The sequence below is a fragment of the Sceloporus undulatus genome, chromosome 1 (assembly GCF_019175285.1).
Source record: "Sceloporus undulatus isolate JIND9_A2432 ecotype Alabama chromosome 1, SceUnd_v1.1, whole genome shotgun sequence".
NCBI lineage: Eukaryota > Metazoa > Chordata > Lepidosauria > Squamata > Phrynosomatidae > Sceloporus > Sceloporus undulatus.
The window spans coordinates 258,693,715-258,714,131 of NC_056522.1; the positions used below are offsets into that span (position 1 = coordinate 258,693,715).

Below are 20,417 nucleotides of genomic sequence, written 5' to 3' on the forward strand. Positions count from 1 at the left end.
TGCTGTTCTCTTAGGATTTTTACCATATGAAATATTTCTAAAAATGTACTGATGATTCAATTTTTGATTCAGAAAATTAATTGAATATTAAGTGTACCTTACTATCAGTGAAATCTCACCAGCTTCTTCTTGCTTCCTGTTTCTATTCTAGTGAGGATGCCATGGAGTACTCCAAAGAGTTTGTGACAGCAGTTGTTTTGGGTAAAGACTTAGTCCCCAGGCAAGTCAAGAAGTCTAGAATTCTGTATCTCAGTGTAGCTTTTTTTATACTTAATCTCTGGGTTTCTTGTCTTAAAGTTCCCAGTTCACTTTTGTCCTGTTTTCCCATTTATCTCTCCTCATGTGCTTCCTGTTCACCCCTCTTTTCCTAGCTACCTAGATACAACTTGTATTGCTGTATCTTTTGCCTGGGCACATACATTGGTGTGTCACATCCCTATGAATTGGTATATCCCTTCCCTATTTTTCAATTTCCTGTATTACTGAAAAAAGTGGCTGTGTTGGTTCCATTTTTATTCCTTGTGATCTGATATATATTTTCCATCTCCTAAGTTACCTGCATTGTCATTTATACATTTGTACTCTCTCCCAGGTCATCTCTTCTGAACCATCTTATACCTGTGAATTGTCTCCTGGCTATGTCTTCCGTGTCATCTCCCATCTATACACTGTATCTTGATCTATGAGTGTTGTCACCTCATTCCTGTCTAGCATCCTTGTATTATGTGAGCCCAGTCATCTTACACTCGTGTACTGTGTATTGTTGTATTCATGTTGTCATCTTTCGCTTACCTGTGCACCTTGTCATTTCATACCACCTCAGACATATGCATGATTTTCTAGCTATTTCTTTTTAATGTCTCATATCTTTTTACAGTCTCCTTGTCATAACAAATAAATTGCAGCTATGAATTATTTTGTAATATTTTCAGTTTGTAGAAGCAACAGCTTCACAAATCAGTGTCAGGTGGCTAGGCTCGGAATTTGATTTATGGTTTTATTACCTCATTGATAAAAAAAAGTACCAAGGTAGTCAGGGGGCAACTTCCATTGTGAGTTGCAGTCACAAAGGGAACGTTCCTCTTAGCCAGACTTTTACAAGCTATTACTGATAAATCTGTACTGTCATGGTCCTTGTGAAAAACTTAGGATCTTGAGTAGGGAGTCCGCCCAAGGCTTCATAGTAGCAGGTTCTACTGAGTTTCAGTAACAGCCATATGTTTCACTTTTTCTGTTGAAGTAAAGATACCTACACCTTTCATTTGTGTATCTAGTTCAATTTAAATTATATGGATGAAAATACTGTGAGCTAATTTGTGTTGCATTATATGGAAACACCCTTTGCTTGTGTATATTGATGTCTGAGTAGTGGTATTTTTCACCTTTGTACAGTCTTCTCAATTTGTCTGTTTCACCTCTGTTTTGCAGTACCTAAATTTCTTCTTCGTGGTCTCTGCGAATCATACAAATGGGTTTTACTGCGCCTGCGCAGTACTGTTCAGAAACTTCTAGAATCACTGGGCAAAGTACACTTTGCAATATATGGCAACTTTTTGGTGGTAACTCCGCCCACCCGTTACAAGGCCCCTGCGTTCCCGCTCTTACCCAAGTTCCTTTTTTCCGCCGCGTTGGCTGCTGTTAGGAAACTTCTCTCACTTCGCTAGCAAATTCTGACTGAATCACTGGTAAAATCTTGACTTCGGACTGTTTTTGACTTCAGCTATTGCTATCTCCACTGTCTATTGTTGAACCCGGCTCATTTTGACCCCGGCTCATTTGACTTCGTCTTCGATCACTGTTTCTCCAGATCTGAAGCCTAATTCCAGAACTGATGATGTTGCCAGCACCTTTTAAAAAATGTGACATTTGTGGCGGTAAGGTGCCCATCCAGGACCCTCACTTCTCCTGTCTTTTGTGCCTGGGGAAGGACCATGATGTGAAGGCCTGCACCCTGTGTAAGTCTGTGACCTCACAGGCGAGGAAGAACCAGGAATCCACCTGACGGCTCTACTGCATGGGATCATCAAACCTCGCGACGAGGCATCCCGTCCATCTTCTGCCCCGGTGATCCCGGCGCTGGAAGCTTCAACTTCGGCTCGTGGAAGCCCTGCCAGTACGACATCGGCTCCAGGTCCCGTTGCAGCCCGTGGTTCGGCTGAACCCAGTGCTGCCTTTGATTTGGCCCTTGGCCCTATTAAACCCAGTGCCAAGCCCTCTAAACACCCTCACAAACCGTGCGGGTCTGAGGGCCTACCCTCTAGATCAGCCTCCGTGTCTTCTGTACAGGCCACGGCCGAGGGGGAGAAGTCTCCTGAGCCTCTAGCCCAGTCTCCACCAAAAAGGACAAATCCAAGTCGAGCTCGACGACCAAGCCCTCCTCTGCGGAGCCCAAGACGCCTGAGAAGACCAAGAGGCACAGCACCAAGGACGCAGCTGAGATGCCCTCAGCTAAGAAATCTAAGTCCTCTGGAGAGACCTCGGACCTGAAGATCATGCCAAGGAAAGACACACCGGACCCGAAAGCTGATTCCAGAAAGGGAAAATGCTACAGGCTGTCGGATGTGGCCACGGTTCCGAAGGCTGACTCAATAAAGGAAAAGCGCCCCAAGTCGCCGAAGCCCATCTCCAGAGGTCAAAGCATGGGACCCCTGCCTAGAAGGACCCGATGCCCTTGACGAGCCATAAGAAAGCAGCTACTTCTTCGACATGGAAGTCGGGACACTCGTCCACCAGCGAACCTCCTGCGTCTGGCTTGACGACCATCCCATTCCTTGACCCAGATGAGGAGGATTCCAGGTCACCCAGGCGTCACTCTCCTACACCGGTACTATGCTCAGCGTGCCCGGCTACCTTTCAAGACTCGGTACCAAAACTGAGACACATTGAGTGTATTTACCTGACTCTGAAAGCCAAGGACAGTCTGGGGATTCTGTTGGTTTATCGTCCACCCCGTAACCTAACAGACTCCCTGGCCGAGCTGACACAGCTGGTCTCGGAGCTGGTGTTGGAGTCCCCCAGGCTTCTTGTCTTGGGGGACCTCAACATCCCCTTCGAGGCCGGCTCAATAGATCTAACAGGTGCAGCTCAGTTGTTCATGGAATCCATGACAGCCATGGGCCTGTCCCAGTTGGTTTCAGGGCCAACACATTGTGTTGGTAATATGCTCGATGTAGTCTTCAGCACGGTCCGAGATTGTCCGTGGGTGGAGATAAATGCTATCTCTCCCCTGTCATGGACGGACTATTTCCTGGTCAAGATAGGACTGAAAGCCACTACCTATAAACCCCTCGGGGGTGGAGGACTCATTACAATGGTCCGCCCTCGAAGGCTGATGGAACCCAAAAGATTCCAAGACGCCCTAGAGGGTATTATGTTTGGGATTGATGGCGACGCTGTCAAAACCCTGGTTGATAATTGGGATAGAAACCTTTCCAGGGCTATAGACAGTATCACTCCCGAGCGTCCTTGCCGGCCCGCTCCAAAGAAAAGACCCTGGTATTCAGAAGATCTGCGGCAGATGAAGCGGGCTGCGCAACGACTAGAGCGTCACTGGCGGAAACATGGGAACTTATCTGACAGAACACTCCATGAGAACATGTTGCGTTCCTGCGGAGTGGCAGTCACTGCAGCTAGGAATTCGTTCTGCGCTGCACGGATTGCGTCAGCAGAGTCTCGTCCGGCAGAGCTGTTCAGGTTGGTCAGGGAATTAACTGAGACCCCGGCCACCCAGAACCCCTTATTAGAACCAACTGTGGCCTGCTGTGGCGCATTTAATAACTTCTTTGCTGATAAAGTCTCTCAGATAAGGGCTGATCTTGATGCCAGTTTTCAAGTAGAACCTTTAGTAGAGGTATCCAGTGTCTCTGGTAACAAGGTTATTCTGGATCAATTCGAGTTTGTGAGTACCGAGGACGTGGACAAGCTCCTTGGATGCGTGAAAAAGACAACTTGCCCACTTGACCATTGACCCTCTTGGCTGACCGTGCAGGGAGATGTTTTAAAATTTGCTCTCCATCTAATAATAAATACATCTCTTCGGGAAGGTACTGTTCCATCTTCTTTGAAACAGGCTGTGGTAAAGCCTCTATTAAAGAAACCTTCCCTTGATCCCCTATCTATGAGTAATTATAGACCGATCTCCCTATTACCATTCTTGGGCAAGGTGATCAAAAGGGCAGTCGCCTCTCAGCTCCAGGTGGTCATGGAAGATATTTCTCCTCTAGTCCTGGAGGTACCGGACAAGGTTCAGAGGAAGCTAGTGGAAATTAGAGACGAGGCCCACTCCATCGGGAGTTGGCTCATAACCGCCTCCAGGAACATAGCTGACTGCTCGGGTAGGTCAATGGCGGCATTTATCGCCCTCCGACGGCATGCCTGGCTCAGTGGCTCGGACCTGAATCCGAATGTCAGATCCACCATTGAGGACATGCCCGTAGATGACTCCGGCCTTTTTCATTCTGAGATGGATGAGCGCCTAAACCTCAAATACTGGATGAAGGCAGCAGCAAAGAAACACAGTATGTCCTCTGGATCCATACCGTCGTTCAAGAGGAGGCAGCGACCATGGCAGGCCCAGAGCCAGGAGCAAAGACCCTTCTACCAGGACCGCCCTTATCAACAACAAGGTCCTCAGAGACAACGCTACCCCTCCCAGTCCTCCTCTTCTTCTGGCCGGCGGAATAACACCCCTGGTCGGTACTGTAAACCCCGCCGTCAGGACCCTGACCACTCCAAGAAGAGGTCTTGAGAAGTACCTGCGTACTTCGTCCCCCCTAACCTCCTCTTTCTTGACAAACTAAAGCCCTTCTTTGACACCTGGTCATCGATTACCAACGACTCGTGGGTTCTAGATATAGTCCGTAGGGGGTTATGCCCTCGAGTTCACTGAGTCCCACCAACTGGAGCCTTCATTTCCACCAACCCCTCGGACACCCTTCTCGAAGAAGTGTGTTGGTTGCTTGACAAGGGGGCCGTTTCACCTATAGACCCCGAGTCAATTACCTCCTGTTTCTTTTCAAGGTACTTCATGGTACCTAAAGCTGATGGAAGCATCAGGCCCATCCTGGACTTAAGAGGCCTTAACGAATTTCTCTCTTGTCAACGTTTCCGTATGGTAACTTTCCTCCATTCTCCCTCTACTTCATCAGGAACTCTGGTTCGCAACCATCAACTTGAAAGATGCCTACTTCCACATTGGGATTCGCGGCTCCCACAAGAGATTCCTCACCTTCGCCATCGGGTCCGACGCGTACCACTACAACGTCCTCCCCTTCGGCCTTTCCACAGCCCCAAGGGTCTTCACGAAATGCATGGCCCTGGTAGTAGCATATTTACACCAGAGAGGCTTCAGAGTTTTTCCCTACCTGGACGACTGGCTGCTTGTGGCCCCATCCAAGGAGGAGCTGCAGGAGGCAACTTGCTTCACCCTAGGACTTTTGGCGTCCCTGGGACTGATAGTCAACAGGGAGAAGTCTCACCTCATCCCATCAAGGCGGGTCAAATTCATCGGTGCCATCCTCGACTCCGAAGATTGCACCGCTTATCTCCTCCAGACCGTTTCCAGGTTCTGAAGTCGGCTGTCACCACTTGCCTATCCCACAGGAGAGTGAAGGCTCGAGACATCTAAGTGGAGCTGGGCCACATGGGGTCGACAACGTTCATCACTCCATGGGCAAAGCTACAGTCCAGGCTTCTTCAATCATGGTTCCTTTCAGCCTTCAGCCAGGCGGAAGACCATCCCTCCAAGCGCCTCTCCATTCCAAGACCGATCGCCTGCTCACTTCACTGGTGGCTAGACTCCCGAAACACCTGCATCGGCATGCCTTTTTCTCCGCCCCAGCTGGACGTCATACTAACCACGGATGCATCCCTAGATGGATGGCGTGCACATATGCTCGGTCTCCTGGTAAGGGACAGGTGGTCTACAGAAGACCAGTCTCTCCATATCAATGCACTCGAGATGCTAGCGGTCAAAAAGGCCCTAAGAGCATTCGAACCCATCATCACCAACAAGGTAGTTCTCCTCCAGACGGACAACACGACCGTCATGTACTACCTAAACAAGCAAGGTGGCACCAGATCCAGGACATTGCTGAATATCGCCCTGCGAATTTGGAACTGGTGCATCCCGACACAGATCCTGCTTCAAGTGATCCACCTACTGGGACAAGACAATGCCTTGACCGACCAGCTCAGCAGGTCTACAACCACCTGTCACGAATGGAGACTCCATCCCGAGACAGTCACCGATCTTTTCCGTCGATGGGGACTCCTCAGATAGACCTCTTTGCGACGATATACAACAGACATTGTCCCCTGTTCTGCTCCCAAGTGCCCTCCGACGGATCCCTCGAAGACGCGTTCACGTACACCTGGACAGAAGGGATGCTCTCTGCCTTTCCCCCCTTTCCACTGATTACCAGGGTGGTATCCAGGATGGTATCGGATAGCTCGAACGCAATTCTCATCACTCCCTGGTGGCTGAGACAGCTGTGGTTCCCATCCCTGCTTCACCTCTCTAGGAGAAACTTTCTCCAGCTCAAGCCCTGTCCTGACCTGCTTACAATCCAGGACGGACGGATCCGACACCCGGACATCGAGGGCGTTCCATTGGTGACGTGGAGACTCTGTCCCTCGTTAGCGAACTCGGTGCGGACGGTGATCCTCGCTGCTCAGAAGCCTTCGACTCAGAGGTCCTACGCCTCCAAGTGGAAGAGGTTCCTGTTGTTTCTTACCAAAATAGACCTCTACCCAACTCAGGTGACGACTCCGATAGTTCTGGAGTTCCTCATGGCACGTCTGGATGTGGGGCTATGCCTCACCTCTATTAAGTGCTACCTTTCCGCTATTTGCTCTCATTTCCAATTTGGGGGCAAATCTTTTTTCAGGAACCCTCTGGTAAAAAGTTTTCTAAAACCACGGTACCGACCCCGGCTTGGAGCCTGGACACTGTGCTGTCTGCCCTACAATCCAAGCCCTTTGAACCTATGGTCACAACTGACTTGAGACTATTGACTTGGAAGACTGCCTTCCTTGTGGCCATCACTTCTGCCCACCATGCGGGCGAACTCTGTGCCTTACGGAGGGACCAGCCTTTCCTTAGGTTCCATAAGGATAAGGTTGTCCTCTGTACCGACATCACCTTTTTGCCAAAGGTGATCTCGGCCTTCCATTTGTCTCAGGACATAGTGTTGCCTACCCTGGCCTCAAACCCGACCACTGAGGCCGAACGCAGTCTACACCCCTTGGACGTTCGGAGGGCTCTGGCCTTCTATTTGGACAGAACTGCAGGTTCGAGTTGCTCCGAGAGACTGTTTCAGTGCTATTCGGAATCAAAGAAGGATCTGCCTGTATCTGCGCAGAGGTTTTCTAAATGGGTGGCTGGTACCATCCATCTCTGCTATGAACTATTGGGCAAGCCTCTCCCAGCCAGGGTTCAGTCCCATACGACCAGGGCAATGGCAGCATCCTCCGCTTTCTTGACTGGAGTCCCTTTGGAGGATGTATGCAAAGCTGCTGTTTGGTCCCAACCAATGACTTTTATCAAATGTTATAGGTTGGACGTCAGGGCCAAACGGGATGCAGCCTTTGGAAGGGCAGTGTTGGTGTCAAGTTTACATTAAATTGCACTGTTTTTATGTATTCTTGAACATGTTTACAATCCACTGTGTTCCATGTTCTTAAATGGTGGTTGTACCGAAGTTGATCCGTCACAAACTGATGATTTGCACTACATTATGTATTTCTTGCACTTGTTCACAATTCATGTGAAGTTGACAGGCTCTTATTACAGTATACCTCATGTAGATCTTGAAGATTTATTGAGGCCTTGTGGGACCTTCTTTCTGGTTCTTGTACCTTGTCTTGCACAGGTTGTTAATGTGCCTTACCTCACACAGGGTTGTGTTATGTTTATCACACTCCTAGTGTTATTACTGTGGTACAAAATGACTGACACAGGTTCTTGGTTTCAAAGAGTTTATTGTTAAATAAACCAACCCTGTTTGAACCTTACTTTGTCTCAGGATACTCCCTCCGCCGCTTACCTAAGCTTGTCAGTCTAAACCCATTTGTATGATTCGCATAGACCACGAAGAAGGAGGACAGGTTGCTTACCTGTAACAGTATTTCTTTGAGTGGTCATCTGCGAATACATACAAATCCCGCCCATCCTCCCCTCAGTGTCCTGCTCTTATTGGCTCATTCTCATGTCGCTCACGTGGTGTAAAATTGCAGAACTGGGGAAAGAGCTGGAACACAGGGGCCTTATAACAGGTGGGCGGAGTTACCGCCAAAAAGTTGCCATATGTTGCAAAGTGTACTTTGCTCAGTGATTCTAGAAGTTTCCAAACAGTACTGCGCAGGCACAGTAAAACCCATTTGTATGTATTCACAAATGACCACGCGAAGAAATACTGTTACAGGTAAGCAACCTGTCCATCTTAATCATTACAGTCGCCCCTCTGTTTGCACGGCCTTGGAATTCGCGCCCTTGCTTATGTGCAAGCAGCAAATGGAGTCGGAACATAATGGGGTGCATTTCTATGGTGAGCGCCCACGGGCACGCACCACCCCATTCAAGCCTATGCAGCTTTAATATCGGCGAGTTTCCATTTTTGTGGGGGGGGGGAGGGAACGGATCCCCTGTGAAAACGGAGGGACGACTGTATTATGATTCCTGAATTCTGATACCCTGCCTTCTGTTAGACATTGATCTTTCACATTTCTACAGCCAATTTGGGGCTGTTTGTATTTTTAATTCAATACCTTGTTCATAGTGTTATGAGCTTACTGATGGGTTTCTGCTTGATTATCTTTATTGTGTCTAGTTGTATTTTTGTAATGGATTATTGGCTTTGTTGCTGCTGTGTGTTTTCAAGTTGTTTCTGATTTATGGCAACCCTGACATCTCCTATCATGGGGTTTTCTGGAGATGAGAGAATGTGACTCACTCAAAGTCACCCAGTGGGTTCACCTGGCTGTGTGTGGATTCAAACCCTGATCTCCAGAGTCCTAGTCCTATGCTCAAGCTATTACACATTTCTGGTTATTGGCTAGCATCAGTATATTTGTACATATTTCCTGAACACTGTGTCATGGATAAGTCTTCTCTCATCCCATAACTTTGCTTTCCTGTTTATGGTTGTTGTGCTGGTTATACCTGTGGGTGCATCATTACAGCTGATACTTTGTGTCAATCAGGATTGGCCTCTCACAGCTGGAGGGATTTCGCCGGCAGCTGCTTGATGTTCTACAGAGAAGCACCAAACCAAAGGTAAAAAATTCAAGTGTAGTAGAAATGAAATTGTCTGTTATTTGGCTTCCCAGAATAATCGAAAAGTCTACTTTTTGTAATGTATCTTCCTTATGCCGACTGGACTACTGGACTTCTGACATAGTTGGAAAAAGACTTTCTCAGAATAAAGAAGGGCTTAATTGAACATCTTGAATTTCTGTTGTAGAAAAATACCTCACACTAATGTTAGGCTCAGCTGAGGCATATTGGCAAAGTATGCTATGTTTCTCATTTGTTGTTTGCATAGTAATTTATTTCCACTAATATTCTGTTAAAGCCACTAGCCATCATGACATATTTTTAAAAGATTAATCTTGGAAGGTGATGGACCAACAATTAGGCTTTCAGCCTGCCAGACTGAATTATTATGTGTACGGTCTCTCTTGATCTCTCTCTATGTATGTATTGCTACTTTTACATTGTCAGCTCTAATGTTAGACAAATAACCCGTTCCCCCCCCCCCCCCACTGGACAATTTCCTCCCCTCTTCCCTCCCTTGATCATAATGCCACATTTCTACACCTTTGACTGATTTGCACTGTATCCGAGAATTAATAGGTTGGGTCAAGATGCACCTGAGCAGTTACAGTTGAAATTTAAGAAGTTTTCTCATATGGTGCAGGTTGTCTCCTCCTCCTCCTCCTCCTCTTCTTCATTGAGTGAATTTTTTTGGAGTCTAACCCCTCTGAATGACATATTCAGAATCAAATTGATGCCTAGTGTTGAGAATATTTTAGGTTGCTTTGTTACTTTTTTAAAAAGTCAAAAACCAAGAGGAAATTTGTGGCTGTTTTTTTCCATTTTTAATTATCAGATGTACATAATGCATTGTGTTTAAAAATGAAGCTCATCTTTAAAATTCAATTTAAGCATTCATCAAAACATACTAATATGAACTTTCCTCCTCTCTTCCCTTTATACCATGATGTCATTTCTGTCTTGCTCTTAATGGCATTACCTTAGAGTCCTTCCTTGCTTTCTCTTCCCTTGGACAGTGGAGAATCATTGTGGGTGCAACAAAGTGCATACCCAAGTCTGAGCTTCCTGAAGAACCTGAGGGGAATTCAGTGACCAGTAACCGCCTCTGGGCCCATCCTAGTGACCTGACTATTGCCCTGTCAGCCAGCACACCACTCTACCCTCCTGGTCGCATCATCCATGTGGTACACAATCACCCTGCTGAGCAGTGCTGGTAGGTGAAGCTGAGAGTAATGATGAATTAAATCCTGTCAGCTTAGGGTTTTTTTCCAGCTTTCTCAGAAGAAAATTGAACAATTTCCAAGAGTTCTTTCTTAACTTGTACATTTTTGCTGATAGTGCTGCACACATGGCCATGTGCTGCCCCCTTCACATTGTAGGTTGATGTTTCTTACTTTTGTATATATGCCATGGTAGGAAGAAACTGCCTAGAAATTGTAATAAGTACCTTCCCACACTGAGAAACAAGAAACAAAACCAATTTTTTAAGGAACAAAAGAGGGTTTTAGATCTTTACAGACATAGCAAACACACAAAATATTTGCAGCAAATATTAATTTCCCGGATAAATAGATTGATCAAAATTGAGAATATGCTCAACTATGCAAAGGTTAAAGCTTCTGTTCATGAAGATGTTTGTGTTGCCTGGTTTGCTGAACATCCATGCACAGGACCTCATTCAGTATTCCAAACTAGAAAAAGACATCTGAGGGATTTATTCGAGGTATGTAATACAGTTGAGCTTTACAAGCTGAACAAATTCAAGATACATTTGATGGCATAACTAACTTGAGAATACAACCATGCTTCTGGGCTAATGAATTAAAAAGTATTTGAAAAAACCTGATCGATTTGTACTCGTTGGTATCGTCTTTCTGCATAAAATGTTATTGACTAGGGGAGGGGCTGATGTTTGATTGGAGATAACTGCTTGAGTCTACTTGCTCCTGCCCTTTGCCTTACAATAATATCCGTTTATTACATTTGATGGATAGTTTGGGGTTAGTACTTGAATGATTATGGGGTCATATTTGAACTGAAGTATGATTGGTTCAAAACTACCTGAGTTATGACATCATTAATTACTCCTGTTGGGTCCTTGACATGATAATATCCAACTCATTCTTTGTTATTTGTTCCACGTGCATGTGGTTGTCCATCCTTCCTGGAGTTGTTATTGACCTCCCTTACTTGCTTTCTTTCCCATGATTATATCTCTCTTGACATCTTTTTCAGCTGCTGTGACCAGGACGAACCCACATATTTTGCCATTTGGGGGGACAACAAAGCATTTAATGAAGTAATAATTTCTCCAGCAATGCTACATGAACACCTGCCATACGTAGTAATGGAGGGTCTTAACAAGGTAATAATGTACTTGCTGATTTTGGGACACTGGGAGGGATAGAAGAAGAATCAGAAAGATTATGCTGCTTATCTGGGTGTAAATCATTTGGATCAGAGCCTGAGACTGTAGGAAGGGATAATGTTGGTTCTGTGGTTCACAGATGTAAAAAGGGGCAAACATAGTGTAACACAAGGATTGTATACATGCATTGCAATCCAGAAAGATGCAAAATCTGTACTGCTATTCAAATGAACCCTAAAGCACCCTTTTTATCAAGCACCAGGCAATCATCTAGAGGTCTACTTTAGGGACATTTTAAAGCTTCTGCTTACACACACACTGGGACTTTCAGCTAACTTTTCTTGAAACATTAAACACCATATTTCTACAATGCCTGCTCAGGAACTGTTTTGGAGTTCTGTTCTGTTTTAAATGGTTTACCTTATTTGGAGAAGGACTGAAAAAGAGAAGAGAGGATAGCTGTTATTTGAGAAACAGGTTGAAAGGAAATTCTGCTGATTGTGTACTGAGTCATGTGCTCTTCTAGGGTATGATCTAGAATTCAGTGTTGTATTGGAGCCAGATTTTTTAGAGTTGTAGCACTGATGTTTTTGATTAGCCAGGACAATAATGTATTTTGCCACTACCTCTGGTGTCACTATCCCACCTGAACTTAGCTGCAGTCTCACAGTAGTTGAAGGGAGGAATGGATTTTCTCAGCAACAATATATTCTTACTTTTTAATGCAAAGTATATTTAGGGTGGCTTAGTCTTGAAAAGGAATGCAAGAATCATGAAATTTGCCAGCTCCTTCTGGAAATGAAAACTGTTAGAACTGCCTTGATGATTTAGATTGAGGGTAGGGATGTGAGCTTTGCACTCCTGATGGACCACCACTCTGCACAAAACCCAATCTGGATGTGACATGACATTATTTTGGATTTCATTGTCAATGAATTTTAAACTGTTTTCCACCTTCGGTAGGAGGGTCAAGGGTGTGAGGAGCAAAGCCACTGCATTTTGCAATGGATTTGAAAATATTTGACATTTGGGGGCAAAAAGGCTAAAATATTCTTAGGGGGGAACCTGGGGGTTCTGGGAGTGTCATTCAGGTGCCTAGAGGCTCCAGAAAATAGTTGAGGAACCAGATGTCGTTCCTGGAGTGTGTTTTTCCCACCCAACATAAGTGCCTGCATGGCTATCAGGATTGTCATGATGAATGTCTGCAATTCAAACCATAGCATGACACCACCTCTAGATTCTTTTGCTACTGCCAAGTTCTTTGATTACCATACATTGACTGCTGATAGTATACTTGCATTCTTTACCATCTGTAATGGCACTGGTTTGATATTGGTCCATAGGCAAGGAGAAAGATGAAGTTAGAGTGAAAACGATAACTCTACAAAGCTATTCATTACTTTTACTTTGCTTAGGTCCTGGAAAATTACAACAAGGGCAAGACTGCTTTGCTTTCTGCAGCCAAAGTGATGGTGAGTCCTACAGAAGTGGATCTCAACCCGGAGCTAATCTTCCAGAATCAACCCCTGCCTAGTAGACCTTCTGTGCAGATTGGAATTGGAGACATAGCAGTGGACAGAAGGAACAGCAGTGCTAAGTAAGGATATGGCTCTGAGTTTTTCTAGAAAGATCTACCAAAGGCTGCTGATGCCCTTATTCCTTCCTGCTGTGTAATAACTCTGTTGTGTTGGTGAATGTCGTGGTGTCATAAACAAGGAGTCCTGTCTGCAGTGTGCTCTGCTGTGGCTTATTCCAGGAGATCACAGGGTAGCTTTGTATTAGTCTCATGTTTCTGTATTCTCCTTTTGCAGGAGTAAGGCTCACTCTGAAATCAGTTTGGAAGGGTTTTATGAGACCAAGCTTCTATCTCCAGTGCAGAAGGATCCTGTGGAGATCCTGCTTCTCGATACCAAGGAGCGCCTTTCTGTAGAACTGCAAGACCGGCGTGCTCCTCTTGCCACAATGGAGAGCCTGTCTGATAATGAATCCATCTACAGCTTTGATTCAAGGCGTTCTTCTGGTTTCCGTAGTATCCGTGGCTCACCCAGCCTCCATGCAGTTATGGAAAAAGACGAGACCCACTGTTTTTATATTGATCCAGCAATCCCTGAAGAGAACCCCTCTCTCAGTTCACGGACAGAACTGCTTGCTGCTGACAGCCTCTCCAAACACTCACAGGAAACTCAGCCTCCTGAAGCCATGCCCAACAGTGGAGGCACCACTCCTCAGCGTCAATGCAGTGATGAGGAGGCTGGCAGTGATGCCGACCCCATTTCCTTCACTCCTCGGGAGGAACTGACCCTCCATAATGGGCGGCTAAGTGATGACCCCAGCCCTCAAGTACTGGAATTTGCAGAGTTTATAGATAGCCTATTTAACCTGGACAGTAAAAGCAGCTCCTTCCAGGACATCTACTGCATGATGGTATCAGACAGCACCAGTGATTTTGCTGAGATGCCCAAGTCTGTCAGTGATCAGGAGATCCTGCTAAGAGCACAGTATGAACCTAATTTAGTTCCAAAACCCCCCAGGTTATTTGCAGGCTCAACAGATCCCTCCTCAGGCATATCAGTTTCTCCTTCTTTCCCCCTGAGTTCTTCTGGAGAGCTAATGGACATCACTCCTACAGGCATGAGTAGCCAGGAATGTCTGGCCACAGACAAAATCCGGACTTCCACTCCCACTGGAAATATGACCAGTCCCACCAAGCAAGAAGACCTTGTTATCTCAGCCCTCTAGTAGGGGAGGGGAATAACTAGTTAGTCCCATACAGTAAGCCATGGGATAACACTTGGAGGAGCTGGTCACTCAACTGGTGAGAGTTGGGGGAAATGCATGAGGAAGGGTGGTAACCCTTCCTAGGTGCTACATTAATGGCACCAGAAGAATGTCAGCATGAAAGATGCCATAACTTGGGTCATGTTCTTAAGTTAGGGAGAGAATCACTGCCTAACACAGCCTGCTGCTTTTTGAGGGCCTTGTTAATTGAAGTTAGATGGTTGGTGTCCCTACCTCAGCATATTTGTTCAACAAGAAGGCAGATTCCGTGCCTCTACTGCTGAAATTAGGAAAATACTGCCCATAGGTTAGAGAACCAGAGTTACTGAAGCTGAGGGTTCAGATAATGTTCCTATAGTCTTGGCAAAAGGAAGGAAATTGTGACTTTGGGCCCTATTGCACTAGCATGTCATGTTTGACCCAAGCACATATTCTGGTTGTCATCATTGTGATTTATTATTATTTTAATTATACACACTCTCCTGTTTTATAGTCATTAAGCTGTGTTCCAGAGGAATGCTGCCACCCTTCTCCTAGCCTTGACTGGATGCAGTGAGAATTGGGATGGGGCTGTGTGTGTTGCTCCCCTGATTAGCTCTGTGTTCAGTGATCAACCAGACTTCTTCTGAGAAGAAAGTATGTACATGTGTCGGAGAGCTGAAGATCATTCCTATATTTCCTCACCCACTGGAGGGGTGAGAGGTCTCTGGGGTCTCACACCATTGCACGGCTTTCCAAATCGCAGTGAGCTAGTGACAATCTTGCTCTCTGACATAATTTTCATTTCTGTTTGCATGGATTGGTTGGTTTAAACTAGCTTTTGTGTTCAAGAGGCTTACCAATACCCTTTGTTATTCCTCATATCCTTGTGTCCAAAACCATTTTGTCCCGATTCAAGACCTTTCACTTATCTGCAGTATCATGGCAGACCAATGCTGGTCTGTCCCTGAGTTCAGGGAAAAGGTAGACTTTTACTGCATGTTGAAGTCTCATGTATGTTTACAGAGCTACTAAGCATTTTAGAAGGTATTTATTTAAGCAAATGGGAAATCCCTGTCTTAGTGAGAAAACATTCCCTCCGCTTCTTCATATCCCTCCCTCCCAAGAGAACTATGGGATGGGTAAGAAATACTGCTGTTCCTAATCCTTATTAGAAGGTAAGGACAGAGTGCCTCCATGTTTCCATCCCTTCACTCACTTTTAATGTTAGGGGCTTCTCATAGTCATCCAACTGCAGAGCAGCAAGTAACGAAATTGCATCTCAGCCCCTTGTCCTGCAGCTTGGTATTCACGTCTGAGAGAGCCTCAGTAGTCATTATGACATGTTGGCACTGTGTAAAATTGCAGGGATTTTCTGTGGATGAAAATAGGAGTGAAAGAGGTTTTATAGGTTAAGCATACTGTGATCTACTATCCTTATATACAAAAGTATCATAACGTATCAGAATGTGGCATTAATGCAGCAAGAAAACTCTTACTACAGGTCTGTTCAATATGCAGTCTCTAGTGTGCACTAACTAGCTATGCATCACAGCCCATCAGGTACTGCCTTGATTCAGTTCCCTGGCTTTGCAACCTAAGGGTGGCTTTCCTGTATCTGGTGAGTACCAGTAGATGACTGGCTTGCTATGTATCACTTAGAGACATGTTGCAAAAAAATTGCTGAGATAAGAACATCAGCTCTTCTTGGTAACTAAAATTGCCATCATGTGCATGTCTACCTGAATGTAAGTCTCACTGTATTAATTCAATGAGACTTCGCTTGTAGGTATGTTGCTTAGAATTGCAGCCTTAGTTCAGTTACCCAACAAAACTCTAGAATCAAATTTTGTCTTGCATATTTTAACAGTTCTGTTCTCACTTACTGGAAAACCAGACTTCATTGAACTCTGGAGATTTCCTGGTGAGTAAGCATACATTAAACTGGGGTTGTGTAAATCAGTGCACCCATATTATATAATATATAATAAGGCAGGGTGTTAGTGAATTGGGGAGTTGTTAATTGAAAATGCCAGTATTAAATATGACAGCGTAAGGGTTAACCACTTTTTCTGCCTTGAAGTTATGAAGCATTGGAAGTCCAGAAGTTTTCTTTTATAAAATCCTACAGTTTTAAAAATGTTGATTTTATTGTTTAGGATTTTCCAGAGTAAGATTTGGTTTTTAATTGTTTCCTTATTTTCAATATTTTTACAGTGAGGAAGAATTCCTTCAATCTTTTAAATTCCATTTTTAAATGCATTTCTGTTTTGTTGAAGAATTAGGTACTCTTTTTGTAGTTGCTGCAAGTATTTTGGCTCCTTTTGGTGGTCTTAAGGCAGCTATAGTTCCACTTAGGCTGACAAGGCATCCTTCTTCACTAAAGACACAGTGGAAAATTGTGAATAGCTAAAAGTAATTTTTGAAGAGAGCACATTATAAATGACAAAATTTAAGATGAAAGTGAGAAAGTTGTGGGTATGGCAAAGTTTTATGTTGCAAGAGCTTGTTTTAGAATAGGCTGCCCAAACTGCATTTTCCTTTTAGGGATCCGATGCAATCCAAGTAGTCTGTTTGTTTTACAGAAGCACTGCCTTGTGAATGATGCAGTGCTAATAATTAGCACCTAGAGACCACTTTAAACTTAAAAGCACTTTATAAATAAATTGAATGAATTTTCCCAACTTTTGTGGGTTATGAGAATGTGGGTGGGGGAAGGAAGAAGTGTGTGACCTTCTATGTGTGTATGTACACAGTATATCTACTGTTTTACTGGATGGCGGTAGTAGTGCTGTCTTCAAAAATCTTGCAAGGTTAGTTGAAGGCGTTTGCATACTTTATTACATTACTTTAGGCTTGGAGTGCAAGGTTTAAAGAATACTGGGGAGATGGTGCAGCTTTGCTTGGAGAAGTTTTAATTTGTTGTCTCAGTGGTGGTCAGATTGTGATTGAGTCAACCTATTGCAATACAATATCATGCCTGACCTGAGCAGCAATTCAAAATCTATTTCATGGATTTTTGCTGGTTTTGTTTCCTTTACAACCTGTTTCATTCTATTGCAAGAGACTGTTTGTCCCCTCTTCCATATCAATGACAAGACAAATCAAGAGCACCATAACTGTGTTTGGCCAGATTATCTGTGCATTCTGGTGACTCATGCTCTTGCACTGACTAGATTAAAATGAAATTGACTCGGAATATCTATTTGCTGCATGACATCATAGTATCCTGCCTGTCCTATTTACTATTTTCTTTAAAAAAGGCGTCTCTTAGTCCTTTTTCTTTTTAAACACAAGAAGCAAACATATATCTATTCCAATTATAGGAAACAGCTTGAAAATCACATGCTGATACAAAAGTGCTTCCAGATGTATGGCTGCTAGTGCTACCAGTCAGACATCACTGTGCAGCTATTTCATCTTTTCCATCTTAAAAAAAATTGAACAAGTAGTGATAAAACATAAAATTGTTACAGACTGATTTTTGGACTGTGTAGACAGAAATCAGGTTGGCTCTGGGCATCCAATTGCAGGGTAAATGCCTCATCTTGAAGCATCCATATATCCTGACTCACTATTGAGTTTCATGCTTAAACACATTGCTACCTCTTTCAGACATGCTACATCCTGCAGCTTACTATGTTGATGTTCTCTCTGCTCTGATGGATTGGTTTTTGGTCTCCTCTACTGCGGTTTGAAAGCCACTACCATGTGTTTACTCATTTTGCTCATCCAAGATCACTGGCTAGTATATTTGGGATGGGATTGCACTACTCTGGTGAAGGTTTGAAACAGAGTAAGCCAATTAGTTTACACTCAGAAGCTGTATTTTGAGCACTTTAGATATAGAAATGTATGATCAAAAGCCCGTTATACATGCTGTTGCAGCTTTGCCAAAACGCTCTCACAAAGGATATCTGCCAGATGATACTTTATGATTTAATGCATCTTGAAACACTTTCGTGGCACACTTTAACAGTGGAAAGCTTCTGATGACTTCTGATGGCCCTACTGGAATGTAATCCAGGAGCATGTACAAGAAATACATCTGTTTTCAATATATTGGAGTTCAATCTTCTTTCTGCAGCTCAAAAGATTTTTGGCCCTCACTAGTCATATGGCAGACAAAAATTATTTTTGAAAGAGGGTATTCATACATTCATACAATATGCTAATCCTGAATGCCTGTGTGTGACTACACATGAAACATGGTGTAGCAAGATTTGCAGTAAATTCCCTGTGGGTGGAAGGAGATGAGTGTTTAAAGTCCACTTCTGATAGCAACTTTCAAGTGGTTTCAGATGTACAGCACCCCTTGTGTAATGTTGCTCCTTTTCTGTTAGCTTCAGTTAGCAGTTCACATTTCTGATTCTGTCAGGGTAGCTATCCATCTTCAAACATCTCTGTTCAACTTATTCATCATTTTTCCCTCTTATCTCATTCTCCTGATTCTAAAATACTCAATTTCTTTGCTTCTAACCTTTCATCCTAGTTATCACTGGAGGCATCTCATTTTATTTGATGTACCCAATCTTTTCTACATTTCAAAGTGAAAGATTTTCCCCAAGGGAGTGTTGCTGTTGCAAAAATGCTGCCTTTTTCTAGCATTCAAATTATAGTATTCTTTACTGGGAAAACATTATTCCATTGTCATAGGCCCGTTACAGACGGGCACCCTAGGACGGACTCAGTCCGTGCTAGGGTTAGAAAGGGGCGTCTCTTCCAGACGCCCCTAACCCAAGCATGGACTGAGTCAGTACAAAATGGCGGCGGCCGTTCCACACGGCTGCTGCCATCTTGACATGTCCGCATGTCGCGCCCCAGAAATGATGCCGCGAGTGCGCGCTTCGGCACTTGCAGCGTCTCTTCTGGGGCACAGGAAGGAGCGTGATTTTCGCACTCCTTTGCAGCGTCCGGGAACCGCGCCGTTTGGCTGCTGCAGTTCCCGGGCGCTGCAATCGGCAGCGGTGCGAGACTGCCCCTTCTGGGCAGTCTGCAACGCGCCGTAGTTATATTAATTGCCAGATTAAATACAGTTGCAAAAGTGTTACATCTGTCCATGGAGTAGCATCTGTGAGAAGCATGCATTTGCCTCATTTTGAAAATGTCTGGGTTGGTAGAGTTTAGTTCCTTCGTATCTCTTATGGCTGTGCTCTCTCCTAATCTGCAGCTGCACTGCTAAAACAATTTTTCTTGGACAGAATATGCACACACACATACACGAAAATACCACACTTCAAAAATAAGTGAGGCAAGTCTACATCTTGCCCTACTACTGTGTGTGTCCCATTTCAGTAAATCTTATCTGATTTTTTTAAAAAAAAACTTGCTGTGTGTTTTCTCACATTTCAAAAAACGAAATCCCTTATCCAATAAAATGGATAGTGATGGACACCAGCTTGCATGGTCCTTTTCATTAAGGTAGAAACATCTTATAGTACTAGTGCTGGGTTGGAATTTGTGTATAGAGAGTTCTAAAGATAAAATTCTGTACATTTCACTTTGTGAAGCTGCTTTATATTTGATTATAGTACTCATCCAGCCAGCCCAAAATGGTCTACCCTGTCAATGACTCTTCAGTGCCTTGTGACATTTTTCTGCCCAATATCCTTTGTAACTGGAGATGCCAAGAACTGAACTTGCCTACAGATGAGATGTCTGTTCTACCACTGAACTGTGGATCTTTATAAAATCTTTATAATGGATGCCCTTTGACTGAAGCTATAAGTATCCCAATACTATATATTTTTTTCCTATTAAAATGATAGGGTTTCTTTACTTACAGTGTCATACAACCTACTAATATGTCCTTTGACTACAGCACTTTTTTCAAAATCAGAGCCTTGAGCTTGATCTGAAAACTTATGTGGAAATCTGTAGCTACTTTTACAATCTGTTCAGTGGTGTGCCTTGTTTCTACTTTGAAATGAAAACCATTTTATATTTTGATTACTTGTTCCCTTTGTTTCTCTACACTAATTAAAAAGTTATTCAGCACCAAATATTCTCTGTTTTGGA

The 20,417-nt window shown here is 44.1% G+C and overlaps 1 protein-coding gene across 5 annotated transcripts in view; it reads left to right on the forward strand.

Annotated features, from left to right (window-relative positions):
* The window catches only part of DAGLA (diacylglycerol lipase alpha), a 162,649-nt gene extending 143,503 nt beyond the window's left edge, over positions 1–19,146 (forward strand). For all 5 annotated transcript variants that reach the window (XM_042464710.1, XM_042464700.1, XM_042464726.1 and 2 more), the window contains 6 exons: positions 152–220; positions 9,202–9,274; positions 10,291–10,487; positions 11,510–11,639; positions 13,058–13,239; positions 13,454–19,146. In XM_042464710.1, coding sequence (XP_042320644.1) covers positions 152–220; positions 9,202–9,274; positions 10,291–10,487; positions 11,510–11,639; positions 13,058–13,239; positions 13,454–14,381 — 1,579 coding nt within the window. In that variant the 3' untranslated portion in view covers positions 14,382–19,146. The remainder of the gene's footprint in view (positions 1–151; positions 221–9,201; positions 9,275–10,290; positions 10,488–11,509; positions 11,640–13,057; positions 13,240–13,453) is intronic.
* The last annotated feature ends 1,271 nt before the right edge of the window (positions 19,147–20,417 follow it).